Source organism: Dermacentor albipictus, chromosome 10, assembly GCF_038994185.2.
Source record: "Dermacentor albipictus isolate Rhodes 1998 colony chromosome 10, USDA_Dalb.pri_finalv2, whole genome shotgun sequence".
Taxonomy (NCBI): domain Eukaryota; kingdom Metazoa; phylum Arthropoda; class Arachnida; order Ixodida; family Ixodidae; genus Dermacentor; species Dermacentor albipictus.
In genome coordinates, this window is record NC_091830.1 from 49134522 (window position 1) to 49153988 (window position 19467).

Below are 19467 nucleotides of genomic sequence, written 5' to 3' on the forward strand. Positions count from 1 at the left end.
TCATTGATTAGAGAAGCGCAAATCAACGGTAACGTTACACAATGTTTGGGATGGACAGCAACGAAATGCTCGATGTTAGCTCACGATGCGTCGTCATGCTCGATGTACCTTTAGAATTCGCGGAAAAAAACTTGCATATCAAAAATTTAATTTTTTCTTGAACGTTTAATACTTTCTCGCGCCTCTTGAGAAGTTGACTTAGGATGTGGCTACAATCTATGCCAGCCTACCTCAGCATTTTTTTTTTTCAGAGAATATGAACACAAAAATAAATCACATTGATTACAAAGAAATTTGAAATGCCACTGAATGTACAAATCTACGCGGGAGTCCGATGGAACATGAAGCGGCACTGGTCGTGCGAAAGAGTGTGTGTGATAAATTGATAGGACATGTGAACTGATGATACACTCTGCAGATTAAATTTACACTCTTCGTGTAGAACAGGAAGACGTCAAGAATATGCAAGCATTTGGAGAAAATGCGCTTCACAGTACGACTGTATCCTTTTGGCAGCGAATGTAAGAAAAACGCTCCTACAGTGCGAACGGCATGGACTATGTCTTACCTAGTAAAACGCAAAACCAGTACGACTCATTCATAAAAGTATAGCAAAAATGAAAAAGGAAACGCGTCTTGCCTTTCTTCGGGCAGAGCTTTCAGGTGATCTTGATATGGACTCGAAAAGGTCTGTCGGCGAAAACGGACCTTTTCTTTGCGTCCATGAAGGACAGTTTCCCGAAGTTCCCCAAGTCCCAGAAGCACTGCCTGACGGGAGACCTCGAATACCAAGTGGAAACCACGCAGTACACGCTCGAAACGCGATGAAACAAACTTGCAGAACTTCCGAACGGGCCGCCGTTTTGTCCATTTACGTTGGACGCATGGTTTGAAAGCATGTGGGGTCGAAGGTAGGGTGTACTCTATATACCAGTGTACGAGACTCTACTAAAGTTTAAGGCATGGAGGAAGAGAAAAATTGGGAGAGCATATTGCGCAACACGATTGAAGCCGATCGCGTGTTGGCCCAACACGCGTTGGTCACGTCGGAGTACGCGGTAGGTTTCATTGGCCCCGCTCTGCAGACAGAGTTAGAGCTAGGTTAGAGTGGCCTAGCTGGATAGCCGATCAAGTACGCATAGATTAAAAACTACCGAGAACCAAACATTCCGGGCCAATACTCAAGATCTCAGAGGTGAGGTGTTGGGCCGATACTGCGAGGGGACGAAGCGAAGAAAATGGCTTCACGAGGAGTTCAAGTGATAAGGCCGGCTGCATGACGTAATGTTCCCTATTGGTTCATATCTTCCTTCGATGGTTTAGGGAAAGTTGGCGAATGAACCTTGACTGACTGGACTGAGCCAAATAAAGGCACGTTGCGTTTTGTTTTGTGATAGTTAGTGGCGCCACTTCCTGACAAATGTCGAAACTGACGTCAAACAGCTTCATAATGTTGTACCTAGGTGGCGCCATTGCTAAAGAAAACGTGTGAGATTTCTTTAGTTATTGGAAAGCTTTTCTTTTAGGCACTGCGAAGAAAAAATGGTGCATGCCAGTAATACTAGAAGATACATCGGCTGTATTGATGAGTAAGCACCGTACATGAATAGGCATATACGTTGACAGTTAGGTCAACTTACCTAATCACTGGCATCAAAAATATTAGCTAAATTCACTGCTGGCTGCTCCCATGTAACTTTCCTCATTTGGAGCGTTCTGAGGTTTCGCATTGCTTATGTTATTGTTTTGAGGACGACGAGCTTCATTCAAAGCAACAGGAAAAAATTCCTTGGCAAGAAACTGTCATAGGTTCACTGGTCAATCATAAGCAATGGCGCAAAGTGGCATAAATCAGCTAAGAGGTTTTAGCCATATATGTGTATATAGATATATATATTTATTCTGGCGTGCGAAATAAAATTTTGCTAGCTACGGTAGTGTAAAGTTTTTCTTCAGTTTTTCAGAGATACAGACCCCGCCAGCACCGACTTTGAAGGACTTTGAGGAGTGAAGGTTTGATCGCATTAAAATGCGACTTTCACCTCTTGTGGCAAACGCGATTCCAGCATAGGCACCCGCCTGTCACGCGTTAAAAACGTGGGGCTGACTGACCATTGTTTCGCAACACAGACACATCGAAGACGACCCACCGTCCGCATACCACGAATGCCCTCGATAGCAGGACAGCGGCGACAACAAAACCCTCTCGCTGAATCATTTCGCTAGCTCGATAAGGCTCGAAATGTCGATACAGGCCAGCGGCAAGTTCCCGGTCAATTCCTCGTTTGACGTGGTTCTTCGCGATCGACGTGGCAAGAAAGAAACACTTCATTCGTCGGACTTGTTTGTATCGTCGTAAAGAGCAGAGCCCTCGCTGCCCAGTAACCACAAACAGCCGGTAGATGGATATGCTGGTTTTCCTGTGGCAGTGAAAAATATTTTGCACAAATTTGCTCACTGTTCATCAGGCATTTATTTACCTGGGAATCATTTTCGGGACTGGTTGTGCGAGGAAAACGGTGCCATTTTGAATGAGTTGTACTCTCTTATTTTCGCACGTGCTTGCTTGATATACTGATGAGCATATATATATATATATATATATATATATATATATATATATATATATATATATATATATAGTTCCATCCGTATATATAAGTTGTTCTGATAAATATATCACCGCAGCGATAATTTGGAGGGGTGTCAGAAAACTAACCCTCTCCCAAGTACCGCTATCCAGGAGAACGCCATGACATTTCAGAGTTAAAATGCATTACGGCATTCAAGTTTCCTACACGTTTATTGTGCGACTAAATATGGGTCAGCATTTTGAGGATTCGCTGCCCATTGAGATGGAAACGGTACATGCTAAACTAATACGTATCCCTTGTCGCAGTTATCAAAATGTGTCCACCTGTAGCGAAAGCGTTAATAATTAAACCTCCTATCTTTCAGTGGTTGCTAAGTCAGTGGTTTAATTTACATTACGAATAAAGGGTAATTTCATATTTTCTTGTTCTACCTTTATTGTGACCTATTACAAGAACATTGTGACTAAATACGTTCGGTTACAGCACAATTCGTCTTTTTACTTCTTTTTTTTTTGCAGTTGTAGATTGCTTGTGCAGTAGTGCCAGGATTCCGAATTAGCAGCTGTGGAGGTCTTGATTCGAACCGAACTAATGGATGCATTACATTCGCCCAACTTCGAATCCAGACTGCCAACAAGGTTCAGGAAATTGGGCAGAGGTGCGTACATAAATGCTATTGCATTTACACTATTTCTGTACAGCCTGGTTACGCCCACTGCAGGGCAAAGGCCTCTCCCATATTTCTCCGGGGTTGTTGGAGAAATATGAGAGAGGCCTTTGCCCCGCAGTGGGCGTAACCAGGCTGATGATGATGATGATGATGATGATGATGATGATGATGATGATGATGATGATGATGATGATGATGATGATGATGATGATGATGATGTACAGGTGTGCTGCGTTCACTGTCGAGTAGAATTACCTTAACAATGGGCCTACCACAGATTCGAAAGCAGCGCTGGCCAGGAGGCGCTACAGCCCCCTACGTCAGTTTGAGCACATTACTAAAATGTGCTACCGCCGTTCGGTGGAAAGGCCACGAAAATGAAACGACATTTTGACCAATAACATACGTGGCACTGCATCAACATTTGCTTCAGACTGGTGCATCCAGGCATGCTTAGCCCACGACCGTGCAGGTTGCGAGGACTACATGTGCTCTCATCACGCCGGTGCCCCAGTCAGGTCAGGAACTGAACACTTGAGCCTCAAGCTAACCGGTTTGTTTGCTGATGCAAAAGCGCAGCATCTTCTTCTGAAGGCTATCGTCCGCTCGCTAGGCTGTGTTACGGCACTGTTGGCACTAGGAGATCCAGCGGCGCTGGTTGCTTTTAATTTTGACGGAAAGCCTGCAACCAAACTTCCGTTGGTACAACTTCGAAGCCAGATAGCCGGGTTCAGGAAAGTGCGGAGGGGTGCGCAGGTAAATTCTATCGCATTAACGAAAAACAAAGACAAAAGTAGAAGTATATATGGTGCCGATCTGACGCGCAGGAAAGAGCGTCGACATGACACATCGGCCTGTCAAACACTGCTCATGTATGGGTCGAAAGGTGAAACCTATCGCACCGTTTGACAGCTACTCTCTCTGGATTCTTTCTGAGGACGGACTCTCCGCAGTGTGATATTGTTTCGACGCTTCCTTCGCCAGGGTTTCGCCAGGAACTATTCGCTTGCCAACATGTTATTAGCCGAAATTAAAATGCTCAAATATTTACTTCGTGCAAGATGTCCCCATTCTTCTACTTTCTTTTTCTGGCCATATTATGAAATTATGAAACTATGGACAACAGATACAGGAGCGAAGTGCTCCGTCTTACCTGCGCTTACTAAACCCGCACAGTCATTGTCATAAATTGTTTCTCTGCCGCTCTTGCTTGTACTCCTGCCGCTTCTGCGCCTTCATAATAATAGCGGCAGCACAACACAAATGTGGCCACGAAAGGAAACAAGACTCTTGTCCTTGATTGGGTTGCATTGCCGTTATTGGAATATACTATCAGCAACTGGCCTGGTCAACCGTTCTGTTTCCTGCTGCGTCTGTTCATTAAATATTTTATTAGAACGTTTATTAGATTGTTTTTATTAGAACGATAATCAACGCAGTTATTTTTCCCTGTACGCTCAAGATGCAGGCGGATACATTTCCGAAAATAGATCTTCGTAATAAACCAACAATGAATCAGTATAGAAATTGATTGATTGATTGACTGACTGACTGACTGACTGACTGACTGACTGACTGACTGACTGACTGACTGACTGACTGACTGACTGACTGACTGACTGACTGACCGACCGACCGACCGACCGACCGACCGACCGACCGACCGACCGACTGACTGACTGACTGACTGATTGATTGATTGATTGATTGACTGACTGACTGACTGACTGACTGACTGACTGACTGACTGACTGACTGACTGACTGACTGACTGACTGACTGACTGACTGACTGACTGACTGACTGACTGACTGACTGACTGACTGACTGACTGAGTGACTGACTGATTGAATGACTGACTGATTGAATGACTGACTGATTGACTGACTGACTGATTGATTGGCTGATTGATTGAGTGATTGACTGATTGATTGACTGACTGATTGATTGTCTTTCAAATAGTTTGGGGATTGCAAGTACACAAACATGGTGTGCTGATCCCGCCGTGTCTATCGGCCTACGGAGTAATGCACCGATGAACGACTCGAAAACAGCTGCAAATTTGAACAAAATCTGGCGCGCTCCTCTTACCGGGCCCTTCTTTAACGGGCACTCTCCCGTGGACACACACACTCTCATGATTGCAGTGCTTCCTGCGCATATTCGACCATACATAAATAATGAAAAGTACTGGTGAATATCAAGATCCCGAATTATTTACATTGAGTTGAAATTTAGAACTCTATCATTCGTATTCCTAATTGCGAATATTCCCACCTCCTCCCCCCCCCCCTGCCCGAACAAAAACACGTGGAGGGGGGGGGGGGAGGTGACTGGGAGTATTAACAGCGCGTGGGAAGGCCTCCAATTAAAGTTTTTTTTTATTTGAATAAATTCTGCAAAATACATAATGTATGGCTCTGCCAGCTTTCCATACAGCTGCTCGGAAGTGCTATTCTCAGGTTCAAACGGGGCACGTGGAAAACACCCGTGCAGACCAAGGTTTTCTACGTACATATATTTCCTATATATAATGACAACTTCTCGCTCTCTCTCTCTTTCTCTCTCTGTCTCTCTCTCTCTCCATTCGCGTTTGTGCCAGCTATCCAGAACGCGCCATATAAAGCTGAAAACAAAAATGCTTTGGGAGCCGGATGGAGAGCCGACAGACCGCACACGTCAGCAAGCGTCATTCTCGGCTTCAGCCTGACGTCCTCAGGAAACGCTAATACGTGCACACGCATTCCCCCGCAATGCACGTGTACGACGATTGTGCATCACAATACCACCGCGAAGCCCGGCTAAGCGCATGGGAAAACAACGAAGTCAGGCGGTCCACATTCGACTCAATGTTCACGCCGAGGCAACGGCAAGAAAGAAAAGAATGAATAAATAAATAAATGACCTTCCTGTCGACCGCACGCAGTTTAGTTTGTCCAGGTACTCTTCAAGCGCGATGTCGCGTTTTGTCGCGTCTGTTATTATAGCTCGCGTTCTTATGGACAGTGCCGTTTCCGGCTGTTCCACGAAAGGCTGTTAGGTCTGCGGCACCGGCACGCTCACTACGTTTGCGAGGGCGATTACAGCCACTTGTTTTTTGTTACGTTTCCGTTTCGTTTTCGTTTTGTTTTCCATTACTTTATTTTTCATCGCGAGGCGTGTCGAATGCACACCGCAAGCATAGCGGCGTGCCGGTCCTGATCGAGCCAATGGCGGAGGCGAAAAACAAGGCCCTGAAGTGTTTTTATCTTTCCTATCAAGAGTAGAAACGAGTGCCCGTAAGCTTCGCATAACCTAATTGCGGTCCTCCTGACGTGATGTTTCAAATTCTCTCCCGGTATATCAGGATGTTCCTGTTCAGATAGGGTTTTTGTCTTTATGTTTCTTTGCAAAATGTTGTACATGCTTTATCGTTCTTTCTTCTTTCTTTTTGGTGATGTTCTTCTTCTATGTGCACTTAACCGACCATTTCTAAATAATAGAGAGTTTTAGGTTGTCCGGCATTCCTTAAACGCAGGCGGACTGGGCGTTCTACAGGATAGGCGGGAGGCGTAAACGTGAGCGGCCAGACCTGTGCGGCCACCTGGTGGGGCATAGCTCAACCAGACAAACAGACAGACCTAATATTACACAGGCCAAGTGTTTTCGTTTTCGCTGCTGATCTTAATTTTCTCAGAGACGTAATTGTGTCATGATTCGCCGCTGCTGAAAGTTTACATCAGCAGAGAAGTAGAACATACTTAGTTGATCCAACGTGAGCTCTGTGTTCGTGTAGTTCGGCTCTGCCCCACGAGATGACAGGGAACCCTTTCAAGCCGTTCACTTTTACGCCTCCCGCGCATCCTGTAAAACGCCGAGTCCGCCTTCCAGCGTATACCGGAACTCCGGACAAGCTCAAACTCTCTAATTATGAAGGAAATCAGTTCCACGGAAACCCAGAAGATGGAGGAAGTTTTATGAAAGGGAAAAATTCCCATTCACCCCGAGACAGCCGCAAGAAGCTATGCACAAAGGAAACCTCTGCGTATTTCTCATAACGAAAGCATCGCAGTATGGGTTTCCGTTAATACGAAATTTCGAATGCTAACCAAATAGTACTCTCTGTTCTATTCATATTCATTTGGAGAATTCAGTATACGAGATTTTCTAATATTCGTTTCGTTAGTATGTTATAAGAGAAAGCAACCGTTGCAGTTTTTATGAGGAGGAAAGTTTATGCCAAGCGCAAGCTCTTCCGAATAATTCTGCTGCAGGAGAAATGTTGCTGCATGGAGGAAATCACTTTTGCGCAATCCTTACCAGTCGATATAACTGCGTCTCCCCTTAGGCAGAATGGTATTTGGGGAGTCTTAAATTTTGCGTAGGCAACCAGCTTGTGCTCTTTTGTACTCCTTCCGCGACCGTTTGGATACCTTCCTGTATTCTTAGGCAAGTCTCATGGTTTGCGTCCCGTAACTTTGCGCACGCAAAATCTGAATAAAATATCCATTGACGGTACTAGTTGGCTCGTAGCTAAGACGAATTTGAACGCTGAACTGGAAAAAAAGGGACTCAGTAAGGCAAACAAGGTTAGGTTAGGTTAGGTTAGGCTAGAACGTCCGCCCGCGTACTGACTCCCTTTGCGTGGCCGATACGAGGCGCGGACACCATGTATGTTTTTAATGTTTTGCGCGCGTGCTATTAACAGGTAGCCGCACGTGAGAAAATAAAAGACAGCTGATAGTACAGCGACCCCCTTTTCAGCCTCCTTTAGTCTCTTGTCTTTAAGTTCAGCTGTCAAACACGTCCTCACCGATGTAGCCTGCGAATACGCTGTCTAAATTTGCGCAATGCAATTTGTTATTCGACCAATCTCGACATGTTTCTATTCTACTAAAATAGCATGGGGTGCTGTAGCGTTTCGCTCTTTCGACGAAGGCTGTATATCATCGGCTAAGTGCACCCGGGGGCGCGTTGTTCCTTTGTTCCATAGCTGTCATAGCCATGGTGCACCAGATACGGTAAGCTTTCCGAATTTTTTTTTCTAATTTACAAGCTTTCGAGTTGACCTGATATCTAGTTAACGGCAATAGTTTTATCAAGTAAAGTAAATACAAATTTTCTTGATAAATAGACTGCACTAAACCTTTATACGTGACTTTGTTTATACATTAGAAGTATTCGGTACTTGATTTCGCATTAGAAGGCAGATTTTTCTTACACATTTGTGTCCGAATCAATTCGAACGTTTCTGTACACACACGCCCCTGGTTTGCAGTTGAAGAAAAATTTGTCTTGGTCCGGGAGCTCGAACCCGGCATCAACGCCTTTCACGGTCGGGTCGGTTTACCGTCTCAGATAACCAGAATATTATAACAGATTTCAGGTCGAGAACAAATTAATGGACAACTAGAAGTGGAGGGACAGAGAAAATGTCAAATCAGCTCCGCGGAAATCCATCAGGTGGCTTCGTTTTACAGTCAGGTGGATGCCAATATTTTTCATATTCAAGAAATAATTGCGCGCATCTTTTTTTTAAACACAGTGATGCACTATAGGACCTTGCGCTGTTATTTTTTGAGAGCGCTGCCTCTTACTCATGCACTACGACGAGGGATATTGACCAAGAAATAGGTAGCTTTACTATGGGACCTTCTCTGTACCTTCTCCGTATCTTCTCAAAATCATTTATCTTGTTGTCGTTGTTGCCTGAGTGTTCGTAGCGAATACCGACAGCGGGGGACTGGCCATGAATAAATAATCTGTTGTTGCTGTAGTAATCGCTTTTCACACATGGCACGTATCCATGAGTGAGAATTAGCAATACATAACATTAGGTTAACGGTAGAGAAGGCATTGCTAACGTTAGCCAACAACTGATACAACACCCTACATAAGAATCTCCTTCTCGATTGGTCGGTGCACAACGTTACCAGTCCAAAAACTACAAGCACATGTGAGTTGTCCCTGCTTCGCTCATTCTAAAAGAAATTAAGGAGCACATGCGGGCGAACCTCATTAAACTAAGGCATCTTCGGATTTCCCTTTCCTTTTACGGATAGCGGCTAGTCAGAGACATTTTTTAAAGAATTGAATATTGTATATCTAACACTAAAAATTAAACTGGCTGAGGGTAAATACCTTTCCATGACAGCGTGAAAAAGTGAGCAAATCGAGGTCGTCCATGGCGCATAAGCAAGGAAACAGTGTGTGCATTCAAGATCCTTTTGAATAAAGCACAAACGGACAATATGAACGTGTACCGCGATTTCGTGAAGCGATACACAAACCACACAATGGGATAAAAAATAGCGCAGAGATAGTTTTCTGATGAAAGCAATGAGAAGAGAATATATATAATCTAGCGAAGAAAAACAAGAGTGTGTAACTCGCCACTTTCCAAGGAAATACAGTCGCGAGCAAATGTAAGGAGGCCACAGTTGCCGCGAAAAAAAACTTTTTTTTTTTTACAGCCTAGGCATAGGCAGACTGAAATCAAGCTAAGGTAAAGTCTAGGCCTTTGCTTGCTACGGTATACTTACAATAGACAAAAAAAAAGGTAATGAATGAATTCGGTGCGTAGGTCAGCCCCGTCGTTTTTAATGTTGCCAAAATGCCTTGCCATATGATATGAGAGCATTTCATATGCGTCATATGTAATGGCAGAAACTTTCTAATGTTGTCTATACTAGGATGTGAACGTTAGTAATAATGCTAGATATTGTTTGGTGTAATGTTGACAACATCGTGCATAACTCGTAAACTATTAAAAAAATAATCGACATTCCATCCGATTGCCTCACGATTCAATTGGTATTCGACTCGATCGGTTTTAAAAACCAGCATTCTCACGTCCGTATGAAATTGTAACGACGAACAAGGAGGTGGGCACGCTCAATACACGTGCTTGCAGCGTGATTGTATGTAGCACATGCTGTGCCGCATCTCAGCTACTTCTAGTATATAAAATTACAAACGTCGTTTGCAGTGTACAATAAAGTTATTACCAGCCAACCAACATTGCAGTGTAGGTGTAGAGCGACATCCAAATAAATTATGCGCGTCGTCCTTTTTTCTGTCCTTTTTGTCGTGTCCGTGCATCCTGCTTGGAGGTCCCGTTATCTACGTGTACCGGCAGCCTATGGATTTTCGTACGCCCAGCTGTCTATCATGCAGATGCGCACAAGACTTGTGCATGTGGCTCTACGATCAAAGCTTATCTCAACCAGACGTTTTGTGCAACAAGAACAGCTGGACCGACTGACTGGCGTCGGTGGCTGCATATATATCGGGGATATTCGTGCTGCCAGACGGCTAATCCTGTGGAACTTTTTCAAGGTTCCTTTTTCTTTATTATTTCTCTCTATCTGTCTGTCTGTCGCTCTCTCTCTATTTCGCTTTTAATAATGCGAAAGCATTATATGCCCCATTACGCGAAAATCAGGGCGTCTTCATCGGCGTGACCGAGCGATGGTACCAAAAATGACCAACGGCGCAGAGAGCAAAAAGACGTAAAAAAAATGCTCGGACTGTCGTCAGATTTCTTAGGGAGGTTCCTGTAAACAAAGTAAGCTAATGGTTCTGAAACTAGATAGAGCGTAAACTTTTATTTTCAAATCAATGAGATTCGAGTCCGGCGTCCTTTTAGTGGGTCTGGGCCCCCGCCGCGGACGCGGTTCCGAGACATTGTCTCGAAGCGGTTTCGTCGGCTCGCTGGACGGCCCAGAGTTGTGCTGTCAGGTTCGAGCTGAGCAGTGCGGTCTTCTAGCGCGACCGGAGACTGGCGGTGGAAGAGACGGAGGGGTCGGCACTGCCCGACTTGTTTGTTAAGTCCCGACACTCCCATAACATGTGATTGAGTGTGGCAGCCTCGCCACACGATGTGCATCTGTTTGTAGTGTACATGTCTGGATACATGGTGTGCAAGAGTTTGGGGTATCTGTAAGAATCCGTTTGTAATTGTCTGAAGTGTACTGCTTGCGTTCTGTCTAACCTAGCGTGAGGGAATAGGTATACGCGTCTTTGTAACTGGTAGTGTGTCGTGATGTCGTGAAACCTGGTCATACGTTGAAAAAGAAACCTGGTCATATGAAAAAGAAACAAGCTATGAGTAACTGCCTAAGCGGTAAAAAATAAATAAGGAAATAAATAATTTATCATAGATTAAAGGGCAGCTCTTTACTTTTTGAAGTCGAGATCAAGATGCCTTAGAACGCATAGCTATAAAGCGAGGTACAGTAAGGATGATGAAGCACGTGCTTGCTTCGGTAAAGCTGGGGAAACGAGGAGCATGTTTTATTAGAATTTAAACATATCTGCCCAGCTGCTTGCTTAAGCTCCTCTGGACTCCTTGAAGCCCTCGGGTTCGGGTATAGCAGGCGAAAATAAACTTGTCCTCAGTACAGATTTGTAAGCGGCGTTTGGAGGCTTGGTGGCAGAAAAGTAGGGAGACCGCAAACAGCGTATGCGTACAAAAAACAAAGTTCCCAATAGTTCAGAAAGTTCAACGCTGTTTTTTTCCGATTGGCTCGAGTTCCATTGTCCACGTGGATGGGAGGTGGTGTACATGAACCAAGGTGCGGGATGCATCACGAGACTTCAGTGCATTGACCGTTGGGGTTGTGACAGTGCGCCAAGCTCCGAGTTGGCACTTCGGGGTAAGCGCCGAGTTCGAACGATGTGCATTAGAATGGTTCAAGAATCTCGGGTTCGGGAGAGCTCTACACATCCCAATAAGGCTCAATAGTTAGGTATCCACAACCGTTTGGTCCCCGGTTGGCTACGCTATTGATCAACATAGACCAATCCGCTGCAGATTAGTATCCGTGAGGACCCACAAGCGGACAAAAAAAATGCAGAACAGTAGCACACTTTGGAATTTATGTGAAGTCATGCTTTACTGAAGTCGTTTGCCACCGTGGGTACCGAGCTAACCATGGCCGCTTCAACGCTGTTTTTTTTTTTAGAAATAAGACATTAGGGGCGAAACAAGAATAAGAGCTTGGTGGTGCAACCCATGGCCCCGTTTCAAAGGGGGGAGGCTGATACCATGAATGCATCCATCCAGCCAGCCAGGGTTGCTTCAAAGCACACGACACAAGCCACGGCGACGTCAGCATAATGAAAACATATGCGCGTATATCCTTCCGCAGCGGTTTCCTGCTCTCGCTGAATCGCCGCAGTTCGTTGGCCAGAACCGTCGCGCTCGGCGATGCCAACGCGGCAGTAAAAATGCGCTTTGTGCTTTTCACTTGTTGTTGCTTCACGAAGGCCCAAGCGCGCGTGCATTTCGTTGAAGCTGCACTGCGAGCGCTTGCGCTCGTATGTAGAAAGCTTTGGATGTACTGTGTGGGGGATAGGCTGACCGTTTTAGGCGAGGCAAAGGAATCAGTTCAAAACGGAGCATTATATATTTTGTTCAATCTAGACTTGTTTTTATTTATCTACTATCATTCGGAGAGGGGGCGCGCAAAGTACTTTTGGTGGCGACGCATTGGAGGTTGCGTGCCCATTTTGTCGAGAGAAGTGGTGTATGTAGCCTATAATTGATAAGATCCGTCTATTTTACGTTTTAATTCGGCAGTCTTGGAGAACGGAATGCCACTGCAAAATCACGTCCCGAGCGAGCATTTATCAGGAGTCGTGAGGCCGGTATTAATATTTTTTTTAGAACTCCGACATTTAACGAGGTGTGACACAGTAAATAATGCCGCGTCTCATACAGTATCTTCCTGAGACCCCTTGTACACGTGACGTTTCTCGTTGCTGTAAATCCTTTCTTTTGTTTTTCCAAAATTCACCCTTCAAAGATTACGTAAACTAATATTTCCAGATATAAAGTCAAACATAATAAGACTGTGGGCTGGTTAGTTGTAATACATATTTTAACAACAGTGCAAAACGCGCACGTCACACATTCAATGTGAGATAATTTACACCCTTTTATGTGAAAAGGGGTGTAAATAAACGTGTAACTCGCACCATTACACAATTTAGGAGTTTTAACCAGATTTACACCTTTGTTTACACTTAAGGGTGTCAATTATGTTATGGTGTAGAAGACTGACCCCGAAACACGGCGTGAACTCGCAACTAATCTTTATTCGCTGATTCTTTAACACCTTATAACACCAGAATTAACCTCTTGAAGTTTTCTTTCTTCCCTCACGCTGCAACAGATTGGAACAGGCTGCCATTATCGCATTTGATAAGCAATGATTCCATTGAATGTATGGATGTTGACGGTATTGCTGAGATGGCATACCTTGTTACCGCTTGCTTTTTTTTCTTACAGGTGGATTTCGCTTGATGCATTCTAGATCTTCCTAAATAATTTTCAGTATTCTGCAATGTTCGCTCGTTTGTGAACTTACTTCGGGTACTTGTTGCCTTTATTTTTTTTTCTCGCGACAATGGTTGCAAGGGCGCGTATATGTGTGTATCGCCTATATTCTGACACATTGAGCTCCGCCCGATAATGTTCTAATGTATGTCAAGTGTTATTCCTTCAGTGCATTTTCAATTAATATTATTTAGTCGTCGCTTTCGTTTTTGTCTGATCACTGCATAGGTTGCGCTTGTATTCGTTATTCACGTGTATTTATATTCGTATACACATTCTTGTATTCTGCCCCTCCTGCTTTGGCCCTCGTTTGGGACTGCATTATTGTTTAAATAAATAAATAAAAATAAATAAATAAATAAATAAATGTTGCAAGCACACGAAGAATATACATGCACACCAGGTTGAAATCATGCATGTGTAGAAGCCTGAGATAAAGACAAAAAAACACACAGCTGAAAAGAAAAGAAACAAACAAACAAATCAAGTATTTGAAGCATCTGGTGTTGAAGGGCCGTTTATTGCGGTCCCTATTCTCGGTTTTCCTCGTGTTTTGCACTGCCGTTCAAATGAAGACAAAAATGCGTGAGGAAATTTAACAAAGTTGTTTAGTCGTAATCATAAGTTCTGTCGACGTTCAGGTAGATGGACCCTATTTTGATTGACACCGTTGTCACTCGCAGAGGACGGTAAAAAAACTATGAAGTGCGCATAAAATAAAACGGAACAATACGGGGTGTGGCATCAACATGCCGAGTCACCACACGATGTCACATCATCATAAGTGCGCTTTGACAAAAAAAAAGAAAACAAAACGAGTGAAAAGAAAGCGATATTTGCAGCAACAAAACTCGAGGAGATAATTACTTTCACATATACGCGGAGATACTGTTTTCAACATTCAACAGCGGTATTTTAACAAGAAGTTAGTTTTTCACGTTCGTAACATATTTGTCAGCAATGTCAGCGGCTGTATTTCCATGGCGACCATATGCAAAAAAACAACGCTCGCATGCTTATATTTAGGCACATGTTTAAGAACACCGGGCGGTCAAACTCAACCCGTAGTCCAATACTTTACGATGTACCACGTGATCAGATGGATGTTAAAATCCCATAATTTATTCTTTCTTTTTTTATTGAAGAAGAATGACGGGTTCCAGAACTCCCTTGCAATCTCAGGAGAGCATCGCATCCAAAGAGCGTGAATACGGCTTCCGGGTAAAATGAAGGTGCGTAACACCAGTGCACTTCGTCAGCCATTTTGTGAAGTGGCATTCCTCGATGCTGCTGTGAATTCCAAATCATCTTGCGAATGGGCATTCCTCATGAACACTGGCTCGAATTCAGCCAATTGCCGTATATCTTCCCGAGACATCCGAAATGCTTACAAAGCGTCAGAAGTGCTTCCGGCACTTCAGAGGGGTTCCACAAGTCCAGTATGTTCCCAATAAATGTGCATTGTTCTCAGTATGTTCTAATTGCCCGCAACAGATTTACAACACAAAAATTGTGAATAGCAATATTTTCCCATTGTGTCGACTACGTTTCTCGTATGTGCAAAACGCTCCCAAGAATTCGAAGAACATTTTCACATCGTAATATGTCCAGGAAATGTTTATAAAGTTTCTTAAATGTTCAAACTGCAGACGACAGGGCGGGGCTGCTGTCATGCCAGCTACTTATTACGCTGCATGCCTCGCTAACTCATACAAGCCTCGCGTCATTTGGAATGCCACGTTGCGTTTCGACCACCTGGAGATCTTTAACGCCCACCTAAATCCAAGTACACGGGTGTTTTCGCATTTTGCCCCAATCGAAATGCGGCCGCCATGGCCGGGATTCGATCTCGGGACCTCGTGCTCAGCAGCCCAACACCATAGCCACTGACGTTGCGTTTGATCCGCGTCTTTTTCTTCGCCCTGCAGTGAGGATGAAGCCGGGTGAAACTGAGGATGAAGAGATGACCTAACGATAACGGCGCGATGAAGCTGGCGTAGCCACGACCACGTGACGTACAGGAAATAAGAAAAGGAAAGAAAGAACGGATGGATGCACGGACAAGGGACCGGGTGGACGGACACAACAAACCCAGCTGTGGCCAGCTTTTAACTCCTGTCGCGTTGCAACAATTGAAAAAGGTTGGAAGGCGGTTCAACCTCCGGTAGAAGTCGATGAAAGACGATGTCTTCCTGGGCTATAGTTGTGGTGAAAACGGGGTGTACGAACCGATAGCAGCGCTCAAGCGGAAATGCTTGGTCGACATTCAGTCGCCTTCCAACTTCGTTGTCATCATTTATAACTGTCGTCATTATGATCACTACAATCATCATTATCCTCGCTATTAAAATCAACATCATCATGATCATAATTATAGTGGCGATCATCATTATCATCATAGTCATCAGCAGCGCTGCTTTCAGAGTAAGTTACAAGGTTCACTGTCATCATCATCATCAGTCGTCTTCAACAGTTTTGTCACATTTTATCCCGCTCTATCTTCGGGATCGACCCAGGAAATAGGCTAGAAACACAGGTTAAAAACAGGCATAGCCGATACAGAATAGGGGCGGTAACTCGCCAAGGAAGACATTGTCTTCAGCAACGGCACATTATAGCCCGTAAATTACGCCCATGCCGCCGTTTCGAGTTTGTCTATCATTACACTGCCGCCAGTACTTTCACCCGAGCCGTCAACGACAACGGGAAACGGTATATCAATCATTTCTACTGACGGCATAATCGGCGTTCGGCCGTTTTCGCGCGATATCCGTATCGGCCTTGCGTGAACAATAACAGAAGGAAACCATCGAGGTGCACTTGGCCTCTTCAGAGGGGCATTTGAACTTTGTTTTCCGGGTTCATGTACAGGTTTAACGCCTCCTCATGATATACTACATATTCCTAGGGGTGGGCAGCGCAACCCGGACGAAGGACAAAAGGAAGTACCCGATACTAGCGCAAGCTAACAACTGGTTTATTTTTTTCAAAGAAGTGAATAAATATGCAGATAATGTGATAATGTGATGACCACATTCTCATTTGTTTGATCACATTTGTTTGAAAAAAATAAACCAGTTGTTAGCCTGCGCTCGTATCGTGTCACTTCTTTTTGCCCTTCGCCCGGGTTGCGGAGCCCACCCCTTGGAATGTTTTCAGTCACGAACTCGCCCAGCTTGCTGTGGTAATTCAATACACTACATCGGGAAAGGCGGAAAATTATTGTTTTCTTTGCGCACACTCCTTTGTAGCGACAGCTGTTGATAGCGTTTCCATGGGCGTTCGCGTACGTCTTTACATGTCCGGGTTAACGTTTTGTGTGCGTCTCGGTGATGTCAATGGGCCCGTGACACATTTCCCGGCCCTCCTTCGCGTGATACAGACAGACAGACAGACAGACACAGACAGACAGACACAGACAGACAGACAGACACAGATAGATAGATAGATAGATAGATAGATAGATAGATAGATAGATAGATAGATAGATAGATAGATAGATAGATAGATAGATAGATAGATAGATAGATAGATAGATAGATAGATAGATAGATAGATAGATAGATAGATAGATAGATAGATAGATAGATAGATAGATAGATAGATAGATAGATAGATAGATAGATAGATAGATAGATAGATAGATAGATAGATAGATAGATAGATAGATAGATAGATAGATAGATAGATAGATAGATAGATAGATAGATAGATAGATAGATAGATAGATAGATAGATAGATAGATAGATAGATAGATAGATAGATAGATAGATAGATAGATAGATAGATAGATAGATAGATAGATAGATAGATAGATAGATAGATAGATAGATAGATAGATAGATAGATAGATAGATAGATAGATAGATAGATAGCCGGGATCTGTACTAACTCTACCCATCCGGGGTTCTTGCATTACGCCCTCGTCGAAATGCGGCGACCGCCGCTGGGTATGGAAAGCTGCAACCACTGATCCACTCACGGCGGATCAGGTACCCGTACTGAACCGTGTTTTCCTAAACTTGTGCAAGCCCTAGACAGCGCACGGTAAAGCTCCGAAGCCCACATTTAATTACCAAAGCTGTAATCAACCTTGCTAGAGGAATCGAGCGTCGAGGCAGCCGGGCTGCAAACCTCAACAGCCTGCTTGTTCCGTTACGATCATGGTTGACGCTGAACGCTGCTTCTCAGTCTCCCATATATTCCGTCAAGGAAAGTTTGCTACCTTGTGTGCCATCAGGATGGAGGTGTGTCGCTTCCTACCGAAATTAAAAATTACATTGTGAGGCTTTACGAGCCAAAACCTCGATCTGTTTATGAGGCACGCCGTAGTCGAGGACTCCCGAATTTTGGACCACCTGGGGTTACTGAACGTGCACCTAAATTCAAGTACACGGGTGTTTTCGCATTTCGCCCCAATCAACATGCGGCCGCCGTTGTCGGGATTCGATCCCGCGACCTCGTGCTCACCAGCCCATCACCATAGGCGCTAAGCAACCACGGCGGGTGCCTACTGAAGTTTAGCTTCTTGTTAGGTAAAGCTAATCCTTAACTATATTACAGACACCGATTTCTACAACATAATGCGACGTTTAGCAGAACTTGCCATGTCGCGGAGGAACATCAGCGTCTTTATGTCAGTGTAACGTCGCGGTTTTCAAAGGGCGTACCGGTGTATTTGGGCCACTGCCGTGCAGTAGAGGTTTCTAAACAACTTCCCAAGTTCTATGTTTGACTCCATTGAAATACAATGTTACCCATGTTTAGCGATAAAATTATTTGTTAGGCCCTAGTGGACGCCGTCAAAATCTGTGAGGTTTCTCCCACCGGGTGCGCGAACTTTATCCCCACCAGCCTCTTCGTCTTTGCGTCCTTTCTGGTTCAAAAAGCCTGCTCTCATGGTAATAGTGGCTTTCATGGTATATTGTGGACGGATAATTTACTGCTAGAGCCCGACTTAATTTCTCTCTTTGTAGATACAGTTTTATATACTCCATTTTTGTTGAGTGTTTTTGGTGTGTTTCTGCATGTTGTGTGCCTGCAACTTGCACTGTGAACATCGTTTCCCTTTCATTTCATTAACTTCACTTTATTTCCTTGAAGATCCCGTAGCCGCGGTATTACATAAGGGGTGGGGTTGAAAAATGTACGAACAATTGTTACAACACTTTCAGTTCGTTAAACAAAAGGTTGCTACATTTCCTCATCATACCCGCCTGGAGTATTCTACATAGCCATGCCACCAGTTAAACCTCTCCATTAATAATTAAAGAGCCGCCTCTACCTCTCTATTATTTTTCTCTTTAGGGCACACTCGGGGACACTCGTGAATGTACCGACTACGGCCGTGCCGTGGCAACTCTATGGATCTGCCCGTAGCCAAGACAATCCTCCTCATCCTCGTCCTTCTTCTCCATATCCTTGGGAGAGACTTGCAGAATTTCTAATGATCTTCGCGCAAACTTCAGCAGCCTTGTGCGATTCCGGCGGCCATTCCAGCATCACCTAAAGATTTCATTCGCAAATCGTCGGGGGAGCTTGTGCTGGGCCGGCGCTTTCACGAATACGTGCCATCTTCAGTTCGCTTAGACATGCGAACTTTTCTTTTTCGGTCTCCTCTTGTTGCCTTCAGCGAGAAGCGATGGCTCTGAAGTTGAAATGCTAGAAGGTAACTGTCACTATAGACTAACCATATAACTGTGCTTAGGCAGTCGCTTTGGTGATATATATGTACTGCGTCGCGCTTGACAACTACGTAGGTCTGCAGCTCGGCATGCATAGGAGTAATGAACTCGCATCCAGTTGCAAAGCTAGCGTTCAGAGACTTGAGCGTGTATCAATGTGACAAAACGCGCCGAACTGCAATGCCAAATTTTCTTAT

At 44.4% G+C, this 19467-nt stretch overlaps 1 protein-coding gene across 3 annotated transcripts in view; it reads left to right on the forward strand.

Annotated features, from left to right (window-relative positions):
• The window catches only part of LOC139050713 (uncharacterized), a 175506-nt gene that overhangs the window by 106401 nt on the left and 49638 nt on the right, over positions 1-19467 (forward strand). The window contains exon 2 of one of the 3 annotated variants that reach the window (XM_070527354.1): positions 3113-3252. The exons of the other annotated variants lie outside the window; for them this stretch is intronic. Coding sequence (XP_070383455.1) covers positions 3190-3252 — 63 coding nt within the window. The 5' untranslated portion in view covers positions 3113-3189. The remainder of the gene's footprint in view (positions 1-3112; positions 3253-19467) is intronic. 3 annotated transcript variants of the gene reach the window in all.